General features: G+C 42.0%; 1 protein-coding gene and 1 long non-coding RNA gene across 3 annotated transcripts in view; one reads left to right on the forward strand and one right to left on the reverse strand.

Annotated features, from left to right (window-relative positions):
- Window positions 1–69: 69 nt before the first annotated feature.
- LOC112640344 (uncharacterized) lies at window positions 70–2998 on the forward strand. Of its 2 annotated transcripts, none has more exons than XR_007411262.1 (3): window positions 70–200; window positions 868–1035; window positions 1386–2998. It is a non-coding gene; the product is annotated as an uncharacterized LOC112640344 (long non-coding RNA). The 2 variants fall into 2 exon arrangements; XR_003123992.3 differs by having other exon boundaries at window positions 2727–2998.
- Window positions 1603–19237, reverse strand: part of RRN3 (RRN3 homolog, RNA polymerase I transcription factor) — a 28967-nt gene continuing 11332 nt past the window's right edge. The window contains exons 9-18 of the mRNA XM_025416450.3: window positions 16836–16934; window positions 14992–15084; window positions 13576–13714; window positions 12149–12279; window positions 11010–11140; window positions 9879–10063; window positions 7577–7685; window positions 5371–5523; window positions 4330–4417; window positions 1603–3476 (exon numbers count right to left, since the gene is read on the reverse strand). Of these exons, the coding sequence (XP_025272235.1) occupies window positions 3315–3476; window positions 4330–4417; window positions 5371–5523; window positions 7577–7685; window positions 9879–10063; window positions 11010–11140; window positions 12149–12279; window positions 13576–13714; window positions 14992–15084; window positions 16836–16934 (1290 nt within the window). The 3' untranslated portion in view covers window positions 1603–3314. The remainder of the gene's footprint in view (window positions 3477–4329; window positions 4418–5370; window positions 5524–7576; window positions 7686–9878; window positions 10064–11009; window positions 11141–12148; window positions 12280–13575; window positions 13715–14991; window positions 15085–16835; window positions 16935–19237) is intronic.

The following is a 19237-nucleotide window of genomic DNA, read 5'->3' on the forward strand; positions in this document are numbered from 1 at the left end:
CGCCCCCGCCCCCGCCCCCGCCCGGGGCCGCCCCGCCGCGCCGCGCCCCGCCCCCCGCGGGCGCCGCCGGGAAGTGGAGTCCCACCGGGGGGAGGGGCGCGGCGCGGCACGGCGCAGCGCGGCGGCCAGGAAACCGGAGGCGGGCCCGCGCGGCCCTGTGGGAGATGTAGTCCAAGCGCGAGGGAGCGGTCGGCGGCCAGGTTTCTCCCCCCCCCCCCCCGCAGGGGGCCCTGGGAAATGTAGTCCCGAAAGCGTGGGCGCCCCGGGAGGGCGCGGAGCCGGGCTGACAGCGAGAGCCCGCGCTCGGGCTCAGTGACCAGCCAGCCTGGCCGGAGTGTGGGCTTTGGGGTCCGACGGCCTGCCGTCAACATCACGGCTCTACTACTCCATCGTGACCTTGAGATTATTTATCTGAGTGAGGAACCTACACTGCTCCATAGCATTATGTTCAATCAATAGTAAACGCTAAACTGCGAAAATAGAGCCGAAACTTTGCTAACCGCACACATTTAGAAATCGTCCTAACACTTGCTACCTGGCGTCCAGTAGGCACTTAGTGATGAACCCTGGGACTGAAGATCAACAAGATACCTTCCGTCCCTACTGAGAATAGCTATCTCGGGGTGAAGCTTCCTACCTAGGGGCTCTCTGTTCTGAATTTGGAAATATTCCTTAAGTAGACCCAACTCCACACTAGGTTAACTAAAAGGTAACTTTACAAATTAGCGAGGAGATGAGGAGCCACCTCACAGAGCAAGCACGTTGGAATGGCATCTGTATTCCCCCGCCTTAGTTTTTCAAAGCTCCCAAGGGGATTGGGGCGGGGGCGGTGCGGGGGGGCCACAAACACTGGCCCTTCCTCTCCAGGTGGCACCTCTTCAGCTGGTACCAAGGAGCCAATCAGTGTGGCTGAAACAAACGTCGCCTCTGCCTTGGAAAGACCTCTCCATGGAAGTGCTTCTTGCTTCACTTTCTCACAAGGCAGAACAGCCACTGCCTTTCCATGCATTCCCAATGAATCATCACAACCCTAAAGTACGTAATAGTTATCTCCATCTTACAGCTCACAAGGGAGTTCAGACTTGCTCAACGTCACACAGCTGGCTAGACAGACAGTAACAACCCGTGACACCTGAGAAGTCCCTGGTCCTTTTCACACTTGTATAAATTCACCACTTCTCTTTAAGAGCCGACCATACCAAACAGACAACAGGGTGGACCCTGGAACTCCTACCCCAAATGAAAGCCTGCTTTTCAATAAGAGGAATAGAAGATCCTTTTTCTAGAATTCCCAAGGAAATCCCCCAATTTCCCCCCCCCCCCCCATAGATGTTCTTTTAAAGCATGTGCATTTTTCAAAGAAGTGTTTGTTTTCCTGGAATCAGTTCAAGCCTGGGTGGCTCTTGTGGCTGGATGTGCGCAGAGTCCTTGACACCTTGGCTGCCCCTAGAATCGTCGCTCCTCACCAGTGTGTACTTTGTTTCCCAGCACCACCTGCAGCCGGTCTAGTGGTACTTCTGCCTCTTAAACAGAGAAAGTGTTCAACTGCAGTTTCTCATGGAGCTTTAAGAGAGATCAGTAAAAACCACAGAAATCATGGCATCAGTGTGAGAAGCCTCTTTATTGGGGTACCTCCCTTGACTCCTTTACTGGTATAAGAACAAAAGGTCCAGAGTAACTGTGCCATTGTTTTATTTTTACAATGTTTTCCCCCTCAACTTCTTTGAAATTAAACAGACTTATTTATAAAGACCCTTCTACATTAAAACTTCAAACCCACAAAGGCCCACTTACCGTTAACTTCTACAGACACATTTTCATGTACTCATTTACCCAGCTTACAAAAATCCCACCTTTTTGCCAGTTAAAAAAAAAGAGAGAGAGAACCTAAACGTTCTCAAATGACTTTCCACCAAGTCACCAAAAGAAAATCTGCAATATCCAAAACATTTTAAACCAATAAAAATTTCTATTTTCCAAAAACATATTTACTCTACATTGCCATCAATATAATTATACAAGAGCATACAAAGCCCTAGGAAAGAGAAAGTATTTCATTACAAAATATTTGTGATCAAGAAAATATTGCTTGCTTTTAAATAATAGGAAAAGTGGCAGAAAAATAAATATGTTTAGAGATGTCCATTTTCACAAGTAACAAAAAAAGTACACAAATAAGGAATGAAGCTTAAATATGCATGAGCTACAAAATGAGCCTAGCAGTGTTTGCACACGTGTTATAAAGTGAGGTTGTTTAGACTCCTCTCTCTCAGTGTTTAGTTATAAAAGTACAAAAAGAGCCTCACCAGAGATCTCACTAAGCGAAATCCATGATACCAGCAGCCAATAGACCAAGGCTGGAGCTGTATGTAACCTTGGTCTGTTGTGGCTGGCAAAACCATTCCACCGAATAACCCAAGCCCCCTTTTTCCCCGCCCGTTAGCACAAAGAAATTCTCAAAATGACCAACTGATTCTAGTTTTTTAAAAAAGAGGAAAACCCAAGTAACATTCCACTACAAACAAGCAGTTCCAGTTCTAACAGCTCCTGGGAGCCTCAGGGTAAAATGCCAACGTGCTATGTTTTATAAAAGTCCAACCTCACTCTCAGCACATGGGAATTACATTTACCCCGAACTCCGTGTTTCTTTTAAATTCATTTTTAAACTCACAAGTGTATGATTTGTCTGCTTCTATTTCCCTAAACACTCCATCTCTTCCCTCCAGGATTTCATTGGTCTCCAAAGTCCCTGGAGATTTTCCGTGCCAGCTCCAGCTTCCAGAGTCAGGGACCAGCTCTGGCCACCTCTCCACATTCCTCCCGTCCTCTCCGCACCCCACTGACAACCCAAAACAGACATATAGTTCCAGCTGAGGGTCAACAATATGTCCAAAGTAAAATCATTTTAAAGACACTGAATAGTGTCTACATAGAGGATTTTTTTCCACTGAAAAGAAATCAGATCAACACAGTCCTGTGACTACGGCTCAGACAAAAACCTATGTGGAAAAATGCAATCGGTTAAAACAGGCTGTTGCCAATATTAGAAATTTCACAATGATGTCGTAAAGCTGAAATGAAAATAAAATATACATTAGACAACACAAGCCTTCAAAATTTATCATCAACTCCATTCCAAAATATTGCACATGATATCCAGTCTTTTCCTTCTGTCTGTAGGGAAGCAAACAGGAAAAAAAAAGTCCAGACACTAAAGTCTACCTTGAAAGTAAGATGCCTGAGGCATGTACTCGCTCCAGTTCAAATAGCATGAGCCCTGGCACTCAAGGGCCCAACAGGGAGGAATGCTCGTTTCAATCACAAACCCTTGTGATCAGAGGGGACTGGTCTGGCAGGTATAACGCGGGAGGGGAGCCCACACTACTCGCAGGGCTTCGGAAATGCGTGTCAAAGGAGCTCGGAGTGATCCCAACTTCACCCTTCAAAAAATCATCATCTTCGTCTTCCACCACCTCCTATATAAAGAACAGAGATTATCAGTAGGATCCCCAGTGGCAGTGTGAAATTTCAAGAATTCCTTTGAGGAATGTGCCACTTCTAGAAAGATGAACATAAAGAAAAGTATCTTAATTTCAGAAACTTCCTCAGACACCCACTTCAATATTACCAACCACCTACATGATTGCTGGTCACATGTCATAACTATTTACATGTGTAAAGTGTGATTTTTTTTAAAACAGATTTTAAGCTCAGAAAGGGCAGGCAGCATGACACGACATTCTCACTCAGCATCATCACCCTTGTATCTAACACAATGTGAATGAGTGAATGAACGACCCCTGCCAAAAAACTATAAAGAAAAAAAAGAGCTTTCCAATGATTACTTATGAAAAATGATACTTAAGTAAATTCGAGATTGTTACTTGGTAGTGATGATCATGTGGTAAAGATCTTAATTTATGGAGCTGATTTTTAATTAACCTTCACTACCCAAAGTCCACTTATAAAAGGTCTAGTTTAGGGCAGCTCGGGTGGCTCAGAGGTTTAGCACTGCCTTCAGCCCAGGGCATGATCCTAGAGACCTGGGATTGAGTCCCACATCGGGCTCCCTGCATGGAGCCTGCTTCTCCCTCTGCCTGTGTCTCTCATGAATAAATAAATAAAATCTTAAGGAAAAAAAAAAAAAAAAAAAAAGGTCTAGTTCACCAAAAAAAACAAAAATTCTCTTCATAAAAAGAACATAACCTGAGCTTGGATTTTTGTGAAGGCGGAATGAATAAAATGTGTTTTTTAAGTGTAACATTGCTATTTACTATTTGTGTCTGTGACCACACCGGAAATCCCAAGAGTGCCGAGTCATGAATTTACCTTTTTAATGGGTTTCTTAAACTCCTGAAGCTCTTCTGCATTCATGTCTTCCCATATCTGATAAACAGGATCGATGAATTTCTTCGACCTATCGACAGTGATCACATTTCAAAGTCAAGTTCGATGCTATACTGAAGGTCAGACTTGTCTGGCTCTTTTCCCACAGGATCCATTACCCAAAATAAACACTATGGCTCAAATAATCATTGTGCCAAAAAATACTGCTATGTCACAGTACTGTAAATAACATGGCTCCTTGTTTGTAAAGCTTCATCTACTCAGCGTATGAAGCAACTGCTTCTCAACTTTTATTTTCAAGTGAAATTCTCTCTCAACTCTGCAAGAACTCATAATGAGTTAGAATATATCCAAAGAAAAACAAAATTATATTACTCTGGAATTTCATTTTTTATCTTCTTATAGTAAATCTACTAAAAATTAGTCTGGGGAGAAAAATCAATGTGGTTTCAGTCAACCAAGACTTGGGGGACCAGATACTCCTCAGTTATGGTGTTGCTAGTAAGTGCACAATAAGCAGAACTCCTGCTTCCTTACACAGATGCACAGTTGAAGACTGGCCTGGTAGTTTTTCACAACTACCCATCTAGATGTAGCTGCTGTTTATCCTTTGCAACAGCACGGACTGTGGTCTCCAGAGGAAGGAACAAGTCGCTTGGCAGAAAATTCTGAGCCACGAAAAAGGCAGCATCCTCTCTATCCAGACACCTCTATATCCAGCCCCTTTCATGTTGAAACCAACAGGTTTACAGAAAAACAAAAGATGAATGAAAAAACCTTTGGCATCAATCCGGGGTTCTTCCTGAATTGCAGGTATGCACACCCCAGAGTGCTCTGGGCACCTGCCGCCTCTGACAGGGATCGTCTGCCTTGGGCCCATGACATACATGCAAGGGGACCTCGAGCTGCTGATAAACAGATATGAACAGCCACCTAGGACAAAGGAGCCCTAATCCTGAGAAAAGCAAATACACATCCCATGTAAAGTCCCCACTGCCAGGTCAGTGGTCTAATTGTACCTACCTCTTAAGCACACAAGGATCGAAGGGGAAGAAGGTGTCAAGTGGGTTTGTGCAGGTTTGCACCGAGTCCCCTCCAGCTGTATTTCTAATAACTGGCAGCATCTGGCGATTGTTCCTCTCAATTATAGTGTAGCAGAAGACCAGCTGGTATTTACTTGAAACAACAAAGCCAGACGTAGACGGAAGGCGTTAATAGGGTGGAATTACTCTGCGCTGACATGCTTGTTCGTGTGTGACAACTATTCTGACCACACAGATATTATCAAACATAACAAGTACAAGAAAAAATAACATAAAACAAGAAGCAATGCTTTTAGGGTACAGCTTTCCGGGCGTACTGTTTACAAGCCTGACAAGGAGAGAGAAAGTGTGGCTACTGCTTTCAGAACGAGAGTGGCTTAGATTAACAGGCATGACTCACTAAAAATGAATGTGTTCAAGGTACGAATCTCTTAGCTGGCAAAACTATATAAGCTGTCTAATTTACTTTCACTATTTGTAAGAAAATTAGAAGATTGGTGAAAAGGGGGTTCAGGATTTACTGACAGGATCATGGTTGCTGAGGGAGAGACTTGGCTGTTGTAGTGAGGACGGTACTGGACATGCCTGTAATGATGCCCCTAAGCTGCTGTTCCCAATCCTGAAAAAACAACTTCATCCCAACAAAGGACTGATTTAAAAAAAATTAACAGGACATAACACAATAGTCAGAATCAAGTGCAACTGTATGGGTCAACAGGAATCCCAAAATCATTAAGGAAGCAAAAGCAGGAGCCACAGAACAATACATCGGCTTGACACACACCACTGTTCCTGGCTCTTGGCCTCACGTCTCATCCCAGAATTCCACTGTCCACCCGACCCCATACCTACAGCCTCTCAGACAGCTTGCACCCTACCTGAGGCCCTCTGCTCCCAGCCCACAAATATTCTAGGAGCTCCTGTCTCAGCTTTTCTTCATCTGCTGCTTCCCACCTTCCCGCCATGTGCTGGGCCTTTCACACCCCAGACCTTCTTGCTTGCTCATTCCTTTCCTCAATTCTGTTATCATTTTTGAGATCTCAGGACGGGCCCCAGAACTAGTCCTCAGGAGACAGAACACCTTGAACTACAAGCCTAACAAAAGAAAAATAAGGGCCCTAAGTAAGAGCAGCAAGTGATCTAAAGGGGATTAAATGATGAAAGAATTATCTTTGTCTTGTACCAGAAGAGACTCCTAGCTGTTATAGATTTTAAGCCATGATCCTAGCCTGAATATTCTGATCAAGGGCTCAGAGTCTCCATCTCACTTTGTACTTTAGGCAGAAGAATTCGGAGAGGACCAGAGACTGCCTGTGTTCACATGCTGGCTCTGCCACCAGGGAGCCCCTTCTCATTAGTCATCCCGTCTCTCTGGGTCTCCACCTTCTTTTTTTTTTTTAAGATTTTATTTATTTATTCACGAGAGACACACAGAGAGAGGCAGAGACATAGACAGAGGGAGAAGCAGGCTCCATGCTGAGCCTGATGCAGGACTTGATCCCAGGACTCCAGGATCAGGCCCTGAGCCAAAGGCAGATGCACCTAACCACTGAGCCACCCAGGTGTCCCTACTTTCCTCGTTTTAAGCAGGGCTTACCACTACAGTCCTCACACGGTGAGGACAGTGAGCGGAGTGTGATACCCGTCCAGGTGTGCAGGGACACAGCACCTACTCTGCACGGCCTGGAGTCATGGGCCTGACTGGACGGCCCCTGTAAGAGCCTGTCTCCTACTGGCATAACCCTCTCACATCCCGTCTGTTTATCATCCTAATGAATATCTTTGTAAAAATCATAAAAAAACAAAAGCTTAACTGCAATGTTTCCTGCAAGTACACGCTTACTGGTTTTTACATGTTTTATGGTTATTAATTTTACTGAATAATTTCATAGAAATTTAGGGGAATTGTACAATACTGACACTAACATAAATATATATATACATATATTTTTTAAAGATTTTATTTTATTTATTCATGAGAGACACAGAGTAGGAGAGAGAGAGGCAGAGACACAGGCAGAGAAGAAGCAGGCTCCGTGCAGGGAGCCCGACGTGGGACTCGATCCCGGGTCTCCAGGATCACGCCCTGGGCTGCAGGCAGCGCTAAACCGCTGCACCACCAGGGCTGCCCCATAAATATATTTTTAAATAGTTTCCCCCCCGTAAGGTAAAAATAACTTACTTACCTTGTGATTGCAGCAAAAAAGTTAACTACCGAAGGCAGACAAATCTTCAGGGGATTCAGCTGACTCATCACTATACGTTCAAAATTTAGACTTTGAAGGTATCTCAAACCTTTGATTAAAAAACAAAACACTTTATTAAAAGTACAAACATAACAGTCTAAGTATCTTTAAGCAGCACAGATTATCTCACACATCAAAAAAAATTCTCACAGTTATTTGCAGAAATGCTTTAAATAACTGAGGTCCATGTAGTCACACAATGCAGAGCCCCACAGAATGTCACCAGGCTTAATCACACACCTCCTTATGACGAAGTCAACTTTTCTAAAGAAAACAGCATATTCTTTCAAAGACACAGGAAGTAAGCACACATCTGTAGTGAGCAATGAACTTCTGTGACAATTTGGAAGTTGGGTACTTGTAAGCTCAGCATATCCTGAGTTTAGAGGGTGGGGGGGAAACCCACGTGATTTGATTTCAGTTAATCATGAAATCAATACGAAGCTGAGGCAACACTCAGTGTCCATTCCCAAGAGGTAGTGACTATACAATTTGGAGTTTCTCCTTCCTTACTTCCACAAACAGATAAATATGCCAATCCGACAAGAGCAAACAAACAGCAAGACCTGAATGTCTGAAATTATTAGTGAAGTTGAGCAAATTATTCAAGTGTGCAATAGCTGTTCATTTACCAGTTGTGTTTTTTTTTTTTTTTTCACAAGGAAACTACAGAGGTAGAGCTACCACTCTCCTGGAACAAGTAAATATAGTTCTCTCCTATATTAGTAAAAGAAAGCACACTTATTTTTAAAGGCAAGCAAGCCAATCTATGCTTAAGTACATTTTTCTTAGGAGATTCTTTAATGTATTTTAAGTTTTATTTAAGTAATTTCTACACCCAACGTGGGGTTTGAATTCACGACCCAGAGATCCAGAGTCCCGTGTTCTTCTAAGCCAGCCAGACACCCCATCTTTGATGTATATTCTGATAAAAATAACTAAAAATGTCATGGCTTTCAAGAACTACATCCTCTTTAACCAAGACTCTTACCATTTTTTAAAATTTAAATTCAATTTGTCAACCTATCTTACCATTTATTTACACACACAAAAAAAATACTTTGCTTACGTTGTGCTAAAACCTTGTCCTTCTCCTGATTTATACAACTAGTCCTAATCTTTTTAGAAGTAACAGGATATAAGTAAATACATACAATCAACACATACAGTTCAATTTCAGAGCTGTGGTTCTCACCTCTTAAGGCAGCTGTGCCCTCGAGGAGGACATGTGGCAGTGTCTGAGAATTTGAGTTGTCACAACAGAGTTGGTGGGGGGAGGGGGGCCTAATGCTACCAGCATTTAGCGGGTAGAGTGCCAACCATCATAGAATGCCCAGGACGGAGCCCACAACTAGAGAACCAGCCCCAAATGTCAGAGCTTGAGAACATTTGGTTTAGGGATCCCTGGGTGGCGCAGCGGTTTGGCGCCTGCCTTTGGCCCAGGGCGCGATCCTGGAGACCCGGGATCGAATCCCACATCGGGCTCTCGGTGCATGGAGCCCGCTTCTCCCTCTGCCTGTGTCTCTGCCTCTCTCTCTCTCTCTCTGTGTGACTATCATAAATAGATAAAAATTAAAAAAAAAAAAAAAAAAAAAAAAAGAACATTTGGTTTAGAGGAAACAGCTTATTAAACCACTTGAATTATTCATGCAAATAAATAAAACCATTTAAGTTGACTTAATGCTATTCTTGTCACACTAACCTGATAAACAAGCTTCATCTGGTAGATTTAAATTATATACACAACCCTCAGAAATTAGCAAAACTGAAGATTAATGCTTAAGTCCTTAGATAAAGCAGAGTAACTGTTAGGACCCCAAGCTTTAGAATCATACCCATCTGGTTTTATTCTCTAATCCTGCCAATCAATATCCTGTGTGTGCCTAGTCCCCACAAGGGGGAATGATGCCTACTCTTCAGGGGCCATCCCGAGGACAGCAGGGAGCACTGTGCCAGGCCTCGCCTCTACGAACAACATCTTCACGGTTCACAAGTACTCTAGATGCCACCCTCTAAAATGGAGTGCTCAACCTCAAGTCCATCCTCTGCTCCAGAGGGGCTACAAAGGGCTTTAGGAGCTCAAGGGCTGCTGGAAAATAAGGGTCAAAGTCTGAGTGCATGGACATTATTCTGACTCCAGAGTTTTCACGAAATTCTCAAAAAAGTAACAACTCTCCCTTCTAAAGAGTGACTGGCATCCCAGGAAAATCCAGTTCACATCTGTCAATCCCACATCACTGACCTTCTTTCAGGTTTCCACTTAATAGCTGCTTGTGTCTGAAAACAAAAGTGTAGAACACAGCCTGGCAAGCTGAGTAAAAGGGTCCATGGAGCGCAACGTCACAAAATGCCTTTGCTCCTGAATCCTGGTTGTTAAGGTAGATGTGCAGCCAGTTAACCAAAAGATCTAGGCATGATTTTACAGTACTAGGGGAAAAAAAAATTCAAGTCAACTTCACTTGCTTCATAAAAAAACAACAGTGACGTAAAAGCACACCAATTGCCTCTCACTACAAAGTCAGTCTGTAAGATTCTTGATCTATTTATTACCCATGAGCACAGAGAAGCAATCAAAGGAAGGAAAAGTATGGGCAGAAGGGAAGACAGCTTTTCAATTGTAAGGTAGAGTGCACAGACCTTCTAAGAAAAACAGGCCCCTAAGGATGCCTGAGGTCCCAAGGGATGGACAAGTGCCTCCTTATCAACTCAGAAGGACTTCTCCAACAGGCTCCCTGACCTCTCAGAGGAATAGGGCCACAGAAAAAGGCACATTTAGCAATATCTCACAAGGAAGAGATAGTCCAATTGAGTTCATCATTCTCTACGGGATTCTGATGAAGTTCTGTGGCCATAAGTTAGGGCAGCATGGACAGATGGCTTTTAGTTGTTGGGGAAGGGTGTGTAACAGCATCCTTGTCCAAACACATCTTCACAGATCACTGGAAGAAGTAGGCCCAGAGCTGGCCTCCTAAATAGATCTATTACCTTTAAAACGGTTTTTTCTTCAGCGTTAACAGATACAACTGATTTGTAATGCAAATGAAAAATGACAAACCTATAAGAAGAATCAAAACAGTATACAGCACTGTAAAATAATCCATGAAGACAAATGAGTCTTCACATTTAAGTGTAACCATCCAAAACAGATGACACAAGCTTTCTAGCTAAGGTTTTATATCTAAAGGAGACATTTTATTCTGAAATTGCCTTGTGGAAATGTAAACATCTTGCCTAGAGTGGGGGAACAGATTTTTTCACTTTAAAGGTAGACCAAAAAAAAAAAATTAAAGCAGGTATTTCTCTGACTTAAGACAATGCCATAATCTTTTTAAAGCATGACATGAAAAAGCACTTGGAAAATTAGGTTACTTACATAAGAGGAATAAATTTAGCTCTTGCCAAAAAGCTTCCAATATAATTTCCAGCAGCTTGCCTGATGATGGCAGGATTATTTGGATCCTGCAATTTTTTCCAGAGATGTTCCAAAAATGCTTCTGCGAATCCCTATAAAAAGAAAAGGTACTGCTCCAATCTTTTTTAATGTTGAAGAAATCTCTGGCTATCAGAATTCTAAGATTGTAACTCAGCAATAGGGAAAAGTGCTAGATAAAGAATATATGCAGTTCTCACAGTTCTTCCATTTTACAACACTGTAAGATACTAGTATTAAAAATAAAGTGTTCCCCAGCCTTAAATAAGTTCCTAAAATGAGGTGGACTTCAGATTCAACCCTACAGATTTCGTAGGGTCAGTGACAGGGCTTTGGAATCCACCTGTTTTAAAAGCTCCACAGGTGATTCCGACAATTAGCCCAAAATGGAAACCAGGGATAACCCATACTCACATGGGAACCTTGCAGCAGTACTGTCAAGAGTGCCAAGTACTCTCGCAGTTTCTGACTGCACATGCTGAACTTCCCCAGAAAGAGAGACACAGATTAAAGTGGGGTGTTTTACTAATTATGTCAATCATGGAAAAAAGACTAATTAATGCTTCTCTTTCACAATGGGCACAATCTCCACTTCTCCCAAGTAGCTCTTTGCAAGAGCTACAAAAACATACTTGAGAGCAAAAGATGAATACCCTCCTGACTATTCCAGGAAACTATAAACAGTGGCAAAGGAAGTCTTCCGTATTTCCTCTTTTTTTTCCCCCAAAACAAAAAGTCAAAGGCTAAGGTTTTAAAATTCTGGATTGAGAAGATGTTTTAGGCCAGTTAGGATCAACTGAGAGAGAATGAAGGACATAAACATAAATACCTCCTGGGATTTTAACAGTGAAGGCTCCAACGAAAGGCTAAGGCACCACCTAGTGGGCCAAATGCAGAATGGCACTCTAGGAGCACTTGGCCTAGAACATGCTATCTTATTACAGACACCAATAAAACGAGCTCAAGAAAAAAAGATATATTCATCTCGTGTCTCCCTTCCCTTTTCCCTCTTGCCCTCAGTTTTTAAGGCAAAATCATAGGCAAGAATAAAATAAGCAAGACAATGCTGACATAGTACTCACCAATTTAAAGCTGCAGAGGTAAAACATGAAAAACTGGACATGGCAGGAGGCGTGGGTGGGCAATAGGAGTTTGTCGAAGATGGTTATGAGATCTCGATATAAATCCTTCGTTTTGTTGTTATCTACCTTGCCTAGAGAGAAGTTTTGGCATTTCAGCTTCACACAATTCTTTTAAGCTGCCACTTTCATTACCAAATTTCAAAAAATAAAGTACCACTCAGAAACATTTTCCATTAGGCTGTGATTCTAACAAAATGCCATTTTTATTTTGCACAGAATTTTCCTTTCTAACTATAATAATCCAGCACTGACGATGAGGCAGGCTCTCATCTCACACTGCTGTGATGCCATAAAAAGGAAACCCTTATAAAGGGCAATTTTACTATTTGTGTGCCAGAAGCCCTTTGATCCACTAATTCTACTGCTAGGGATTTATCACATTGAGATAACTGGACACAGATATACAAGGATGTTCACTACACATTTATAATGGCAAAAAGGGGGGGGGGGGCGGGGACGGATAAAAGAGACCAGTTAAATCCACACAGTCAATAACCACCTAGAAGGACAGCGAATGGTCTGAGAAAATGTTCACAGCAGATGGAAAGGGCAGTGATGAATCACTGTGTACAGCATGCCCTCCAAATGCACTCACCCAAAATACACATTACTAGAAAAACACACTCCCAAATATACACGTTAATAGAAGAGAAAAACCTCTATCAAGATACTAACGATGGTTCTCTGAACAGTACAAATGCATTTAAATATATTTAAATTGTCTTTTTTAATCCTTTCCTGTAGTTCCCAAATTTTCTCCCAACTGTACTATTTTTATAACAAAAAAAATTAAAATAATACAGCCAACTCAGATTCAACTCCTATTATTCCGAGTGGCTATCATTCTTAAATCTTCGCCACATGAATGGAGAATCCTGTTTGCATGGCAAATCCTCTAGACAAAAAGTTCCAGGATAGCAAGAAGCACCCTGATGTGTTCATGGTGGTACTGACACCTGGCACAACATAGCACAAGACCTTCACACCCAATCCCTAGCACCAGGCACCATGTACCAAAGTGCAGTGCACTCTGAGATGTCTTAAACAACTCAAGTGTGATTTGATCTCCACCTAAAAATAACCAAACTCCATACATAATTCTTGCCTATGACAGTGAAACGATTAGGGGCTTTGAAGACAAATACAGCTGAGCCTGAATCCAGTCCCACACTCTAAAGCTGTGTCACACTGGCAAGTAACCTGACCTCTCGAAACCCTCATACTCAAAACAGTGATTTTTATGCGATTTCTAGGAGTACAGGTAACGTGAAAACATATGAACAAGTAACATATGAAAAACATCCCTCACACAGCCAGGGGCGTTGCTGTTTTCAACAGTAGCTACTGTGACGATTATGGGTCATTACCATCTACGTAGCAGACATCCTTAATGTAGGACAGAAGCAAAGACAGCAAGATGTCCAGGCGCTCGGCTACAGGATGTACCATGTGATCGAGCCTTTGTTGGTCAGCCTTTGTGTCACGTTCAGTGTCTTCATCCTCATCCTTTGAAAATAAAGGAAAAACTGACGTTAAACTCTGTAGTAAAACCAGGTAAGTGGGAAATTCTCAGAGGTGATTATAAAACAGGGGGTGCCTGATTGAGCATCTGCCTTTGGTTCAGGTCATGATCCGGGGATCCTGGGACCGAGTCCCACATCAGGTTCCCTGCATGGAGCCTGCTTCTCCCGATGCCTATGTCTCTGCCTCTCTCTGTGTGTTTCTCATGAGTAAATAAATTTTTTTAAAAAATCTTAATAAAAACGGCAGCCCGGGTGGCTCAGCAGTTTAGCGCCACCTTCAGCCCAGGTTGTGATCCTGGAGACCCGGGATCAAGTCCCACGTCTGGCTCCCTGCATGGAGCCTGCTTCTCCCTCTGCCTGTTGTCTCTGCCTCTCTCTCTCATGCTGTGTCTCTCATGAATAAATAAATAAAATCGTTTAAAAAAAAGATTTAAAAAATCTTAATTAAAAAAGGAAAGATAAAACAAAGAAGACACAGAACCCCTCTAGGGAGGGGCTCCCCACCAGAGGTGTGACTCGGAACCAATTTTACTCAAAATAAAAGCAGATTCCGAACCCAGCCAGATTCTCCTGTAGAAGGCCCACCTGAAGCAAGGCCACAACAACATCATAGCTTTCCCCAGCTCCTGGAACTCATTGTGCAGGGTGCTGCTACTGCCAGGTCTCTTCCCAGGACAGGGCACCCTTGCACCAGGTGCTGTGAGCACTGGTTCTCCAGAGAACCGCCCTTGTACTCCCTTCTTGCCCTCCCCAGCTGAAAGGACGAGGTGGCAAGGGGTCACAGGAGGCTGTCTCTCTGGCTTCAAACTGGGACCTAGGGTCATCGTGCTGCAGCTGTTTTCCAACTGAGGGCAAACTCTTGCTTAGTTCCTTCTTCTGCCCTTTCCTGCTTCTTCACGCCTTCTCAGGCCCTCCCGCCCCAGGCAGAGTAGTACTGCATTATGGCAAAGAAATCACATGGCCTTCCCATTTATCACTCCTTCATAAGCAGTATGTGGTTTACCAAACAAAAACAAAAACAAAAAAGCAAGCACAAACAGAGGAATAAAAATGAAACCTACTTCACCACAACCCACACTTACAGCCCTGGAAATAAATGAACTCTACTGGACAGTAAGCATCGTGACAGCAGCTGCTCATTTAAACATCACTTTCAAGTCTGCTGTACTACTGTTTTAATCTAAAGCCTCGAAGTTAGCCACCCTCTCCCACCCTCTGGAATTACGAACTGTGCATGGGTGCTCATTATTAAATGCTGACCATATTGAAGAGTCCTTCTGTGGCATCTGGCCCACTACCAGTCTGAATGGCTGCTTCTTCAGCATCCTCAATATCTTGCCGGGATGCATTCACCTACATTATAACAAAAGGGGAAAAAAAAAGAATAAAAGCTTTGAAAATACAACTATTTTGGGGTACCTGGGTGGCTCAGTCTAGCAGCTGACTCCTGATTCTGGCTGAAGTCATCTCAGGGTCATGAGATCAAACCCACACTGGGCTCTGCAATGGGCATGGAACCTGCTTGAGATTCTCTCCCTCTGCCCACACCCCTACCTGCTTGCTCGCTTGCTCGCTTGCTCGCTTGCTCTCCCTTTAAAAAAAATACAACTATCCTATTCAGGGACTGGAAATTTATCTGATATACTTACTTGAAAGGAGTCCACAGAAGTACCCTTTCTGGCACCATAACTCAATATACAACTATGGTGCAGACTTACAAACTGGTCTGGATCATGAAAGAATTTCTGAGACTACAAATCAAACCCCTTTCACTACATACTTCCATAAAATCATTATGAAATGCAGTATGCTGGTCAAAATCAGCTTCAACAAATTCAGTGTTCATTCTAACTCTCACCATGCACAGCACTCACATACATGTTGTAAGAAGCATATCATCAATCCACCCAGCAGGAAAATGACAAGATGCAAGTCAAATTTCAAATACTGAATATTCATTTTGGTATATAACCCTTCAGATATCTCAGTTAACACACATTCAAATCATGCCTTTTTGGGGACGCCTGGGTGGCTCAGTGGTTGAGCATCTGCCCTTGGCTGAGGGTGTAATCCTCGAGTCCCGGGATCGAGTCCCACATCAAGCTCCCTGCATGGAGCCTGCTTCTCCCTCTGCCTAGCCTTCTCCTTCTCCCTGTGTCTCATGAATAAATAAAGAAAAAAAATTTTTTTAAAGATTTATTTATTTATTTATTCAGAGAGAGCGAAAGAGAGGCAGAGACACAGGCAGAGAGAGAAGCAGGCTCCATGCAGGGAGCTCGACGTGGGACTCGATCCCGGGTCTCCAGGATCACACCCCAGGCTGCAGGCGGCGCTAAACCGCTGCGCCACCGGGGCTGCCCAAAGAAAATCTTTAAAACAACACAAAAGAAAAAATCATGCCTTTTTTCCTACTTATATGTAACCCTTCTTTCTAAATGCATTCTAAACTGTTCCATATAGGACGCCTGGGTGGCTCAGTGGTTGAGCATCTGCCTACCTGAAGCTACCATTGCTTGCTGAGGATTTTCCATCTGGCTCCCCACCTGCACCCCAATCAATCCAAAACAGAACTCTTCCTCTCTCAGCCTCCTCCTGACTTTTCTCCCTATGGCCGACACCAACTCTATTCCCCAGGAAGTACCTCTCTCTTACCCTCTACTACTCCACTTCCAATCCAGTCAAAAGGACCATTCGCCTTTCTTCCCCCATGTCACTAGAATCTACCACTTTCCTTCATTCCCACTGCAGGCCTCTTTAAAAAGTGTATAAAGAATTCAACATCACTTCCTTAGTTGCCTTCTTGACCTCTTCACAAGACATGTTTTCCAGCACATAACTATGCATGAGTTCCATTCATAGCATTTACATACACAAAAGTATTTTTACATTTATGTGACCATCTAATTAATCAATGTCTTGTTCCCCAACCATGAGACATCAGACTGTCTAGAACTACCAGGACATCCATCAAATTCAAGAAATGTTCAAAGAAATCAATCAAAGGTAGATATGTGGATTCTTCTCCATTACTGCTACTACTGTTTCACATACTATGTATTTTATAAATGGAAATCAATGAGAAAAACAAATTATCAAATACTTACATCCAACTTGAGTAGCTTCTCGATCACAAGCTCCAAAATTTCATGCCTTAAGTTTGGAAAATATACACTAATCCTTAGTAAGTTATGAACATAACATTCCTAAAACAGAGACAAAACATTTTAACAACGGATGAACGTTTCATAATGATGTACAGAAAACATCATACACTCTTTAGTTCAAAATAAAGAGAAAAAAATCGACTATCCAGGAACACAGAAACTATACTATTTCTCCAATACAACATTCAGTATAATTAATCTAATTACCCCAGTAAATTAAATTTGCTGGGGGGTAGGGTTGGTTTTTTTTAAGATTTTATTTTTAAGTAATTTCTACATTGAATATGGAGTTTGAACTCAAAACCCTCATATACAATTCATCCATCTAAAGTGTACCAGTTCAACGGTTTTTATTACATTCAGAGTTGTGCAACCTCACCATAACCAACTTTATAACACTTTCATCACCCTAAAAAGGAATTTTGTATATTTTAGTAACGTACCTCCCCCTAGCCCTAAGTAACCACTGATCTACTTTCTAAGGATTTGCCTATTCTAGACTTGTCATGTAAATGGAATCTTATACTACGTGGCGTTTTAGCATGTTTTCAAGGTTCACTGTTTGTAGCAAGTAAACTATCCCGTTTTATAACCATGTAATATCCATTGTGTGTGTGTGTGTATGTGTGGATACCACATGTTGTTTATTCACTGGCCCATAAACATTTGTTTGTTCCTATATTTTGGCTGTCACGAATAATGCTGCTTCTGAATATTTGTGTAAAGTATTGTGTAGACATACATTTTCTGCTGGATAGACACCTAGCAGTGGAAATGCTAAGTCATATGGCAATTCTATGTTTAATCTTTCTGAAGAAATGTCAAGAAGGCTTTCCGAAGCAGTTCCACCACCTACTATATACATTCTCACCAGTAATACAACGAGGGTTCTGACTTCTCTACTTCTCAACCCTACTTGTTACTATCTGAACACAGCCATCCAAGTTGGTATGAAGTGGGATCTTATGGTTTTGTCTTGTGTTCCCTCAATGGCTAGTGATGTTGAGCTTTGTCATGTGCTCACTGACCATATATGTATCACTTTTGGAAAAAAAACTTTCAGATCATTTGCCCATTTTTACATTGGGTTATTTGCCTTTTTATTATCAAGATGTTAAAGAGTGCTTCACATATTCTAGATATGCTCCTTCCAATGCATGTCTTACAAGTATCTTCTCCCACTGTTTGGGTTGTCTTTTCATTCTCTCAAAGGTGTCCAATAAAGCTGAGCTGTTTAATTTTAAAGAAGTTGAACTTGTCTGGTTTTCTGTGGCTCCTGTGCTTCAGGCATCCTATCTGGAAATTATTGATTAATCCCAGGTCAAAAAATGCTCACCCATGTGTTCTTCAAAGAGCTTCTTTTCAGCTTACATTTAGGTCTTCCATCCACTTTTGAGTTCATTTTTGTTTGGGGAAGCGGGAACTGTTTCATTCTTTACATGTAGATTTCCATTTGTCCCACAACCATTTATGGAAAGACTGTTCACTGTCCCCAATAGATTATCTTGTACAACTGGCATTTGTATACTGAATCTTATAGTCTATAACCACGGTGAACTCATTTTAGTTCTAATAGTGTTTTTGAGGATTCCTCAGGATTTTTCTAAATGTAAATACAGGCATTTTTACTTCTTCCTTTCCAATCTGGATGCCTTTTCCTCTTCCTGCCTGCCCTTGCTAGAACCTCTAGGACAACACTGAATAAAAGCGGCAAAAGTAGACATCCTTGTTCTATTCCTTATCTTAGAGGAAAGCCCTTAGTCATTCACCATTGAGTAGTATGTTACCTGTTGAGTTTTTCATAGGTGCCCTCTATCAGGTTGAAAAAGTTCCCTTATGTTTGTCATGAAAGGGTTTTAGTGTTTGTCAAATGTTTTTCTGCATCTGTTGAAATGATTGTGTGGTTTCTGTCATCTATTGTACTGATGTGTTGTGTTGTATCAACTGATTTTAACAGGTATTAAATGTATCTATGTATTCCTAGAATAAATCTCACTTCGTCATGGCACGCAACTCTTTTCATGTTGCTAAATGCAGTTTTCTAGTGGGTTGTTGATTTTTATATCTATAAGAGAGACAAGATTTATAATATCCCATGTGAAGCAGACTATCACAAGCATTAGCAAAATCTTACTAACTCTGTATTTAACACTTACAAGACCTTATTTAGGAAAAAAATAAGCTATGCTTAAAAAGAAACCACTACTCATTACTGAAAACCACAGATCATCCAAATATTATACAAAAACTTAAGAATTCATCCATACGTTATATTCAAGTAGGGCATGTTTACAATTGGTAATACATACACTATTACCTTCTTGTAATTTTTATCTGTATAT

This window comes from Canis lupus, chromosome 6 (genome assembly GCF_003254725.2).
Source record: "Canis lupus dingo isolate Sandy chromosome 6, ASM325472v2, whole genome shotgun sequence".
NCBI lineage: Eukaryota > Metazoa > Chordata > Mammalia > Carnivora > Canidae > Canis > Canis lupus.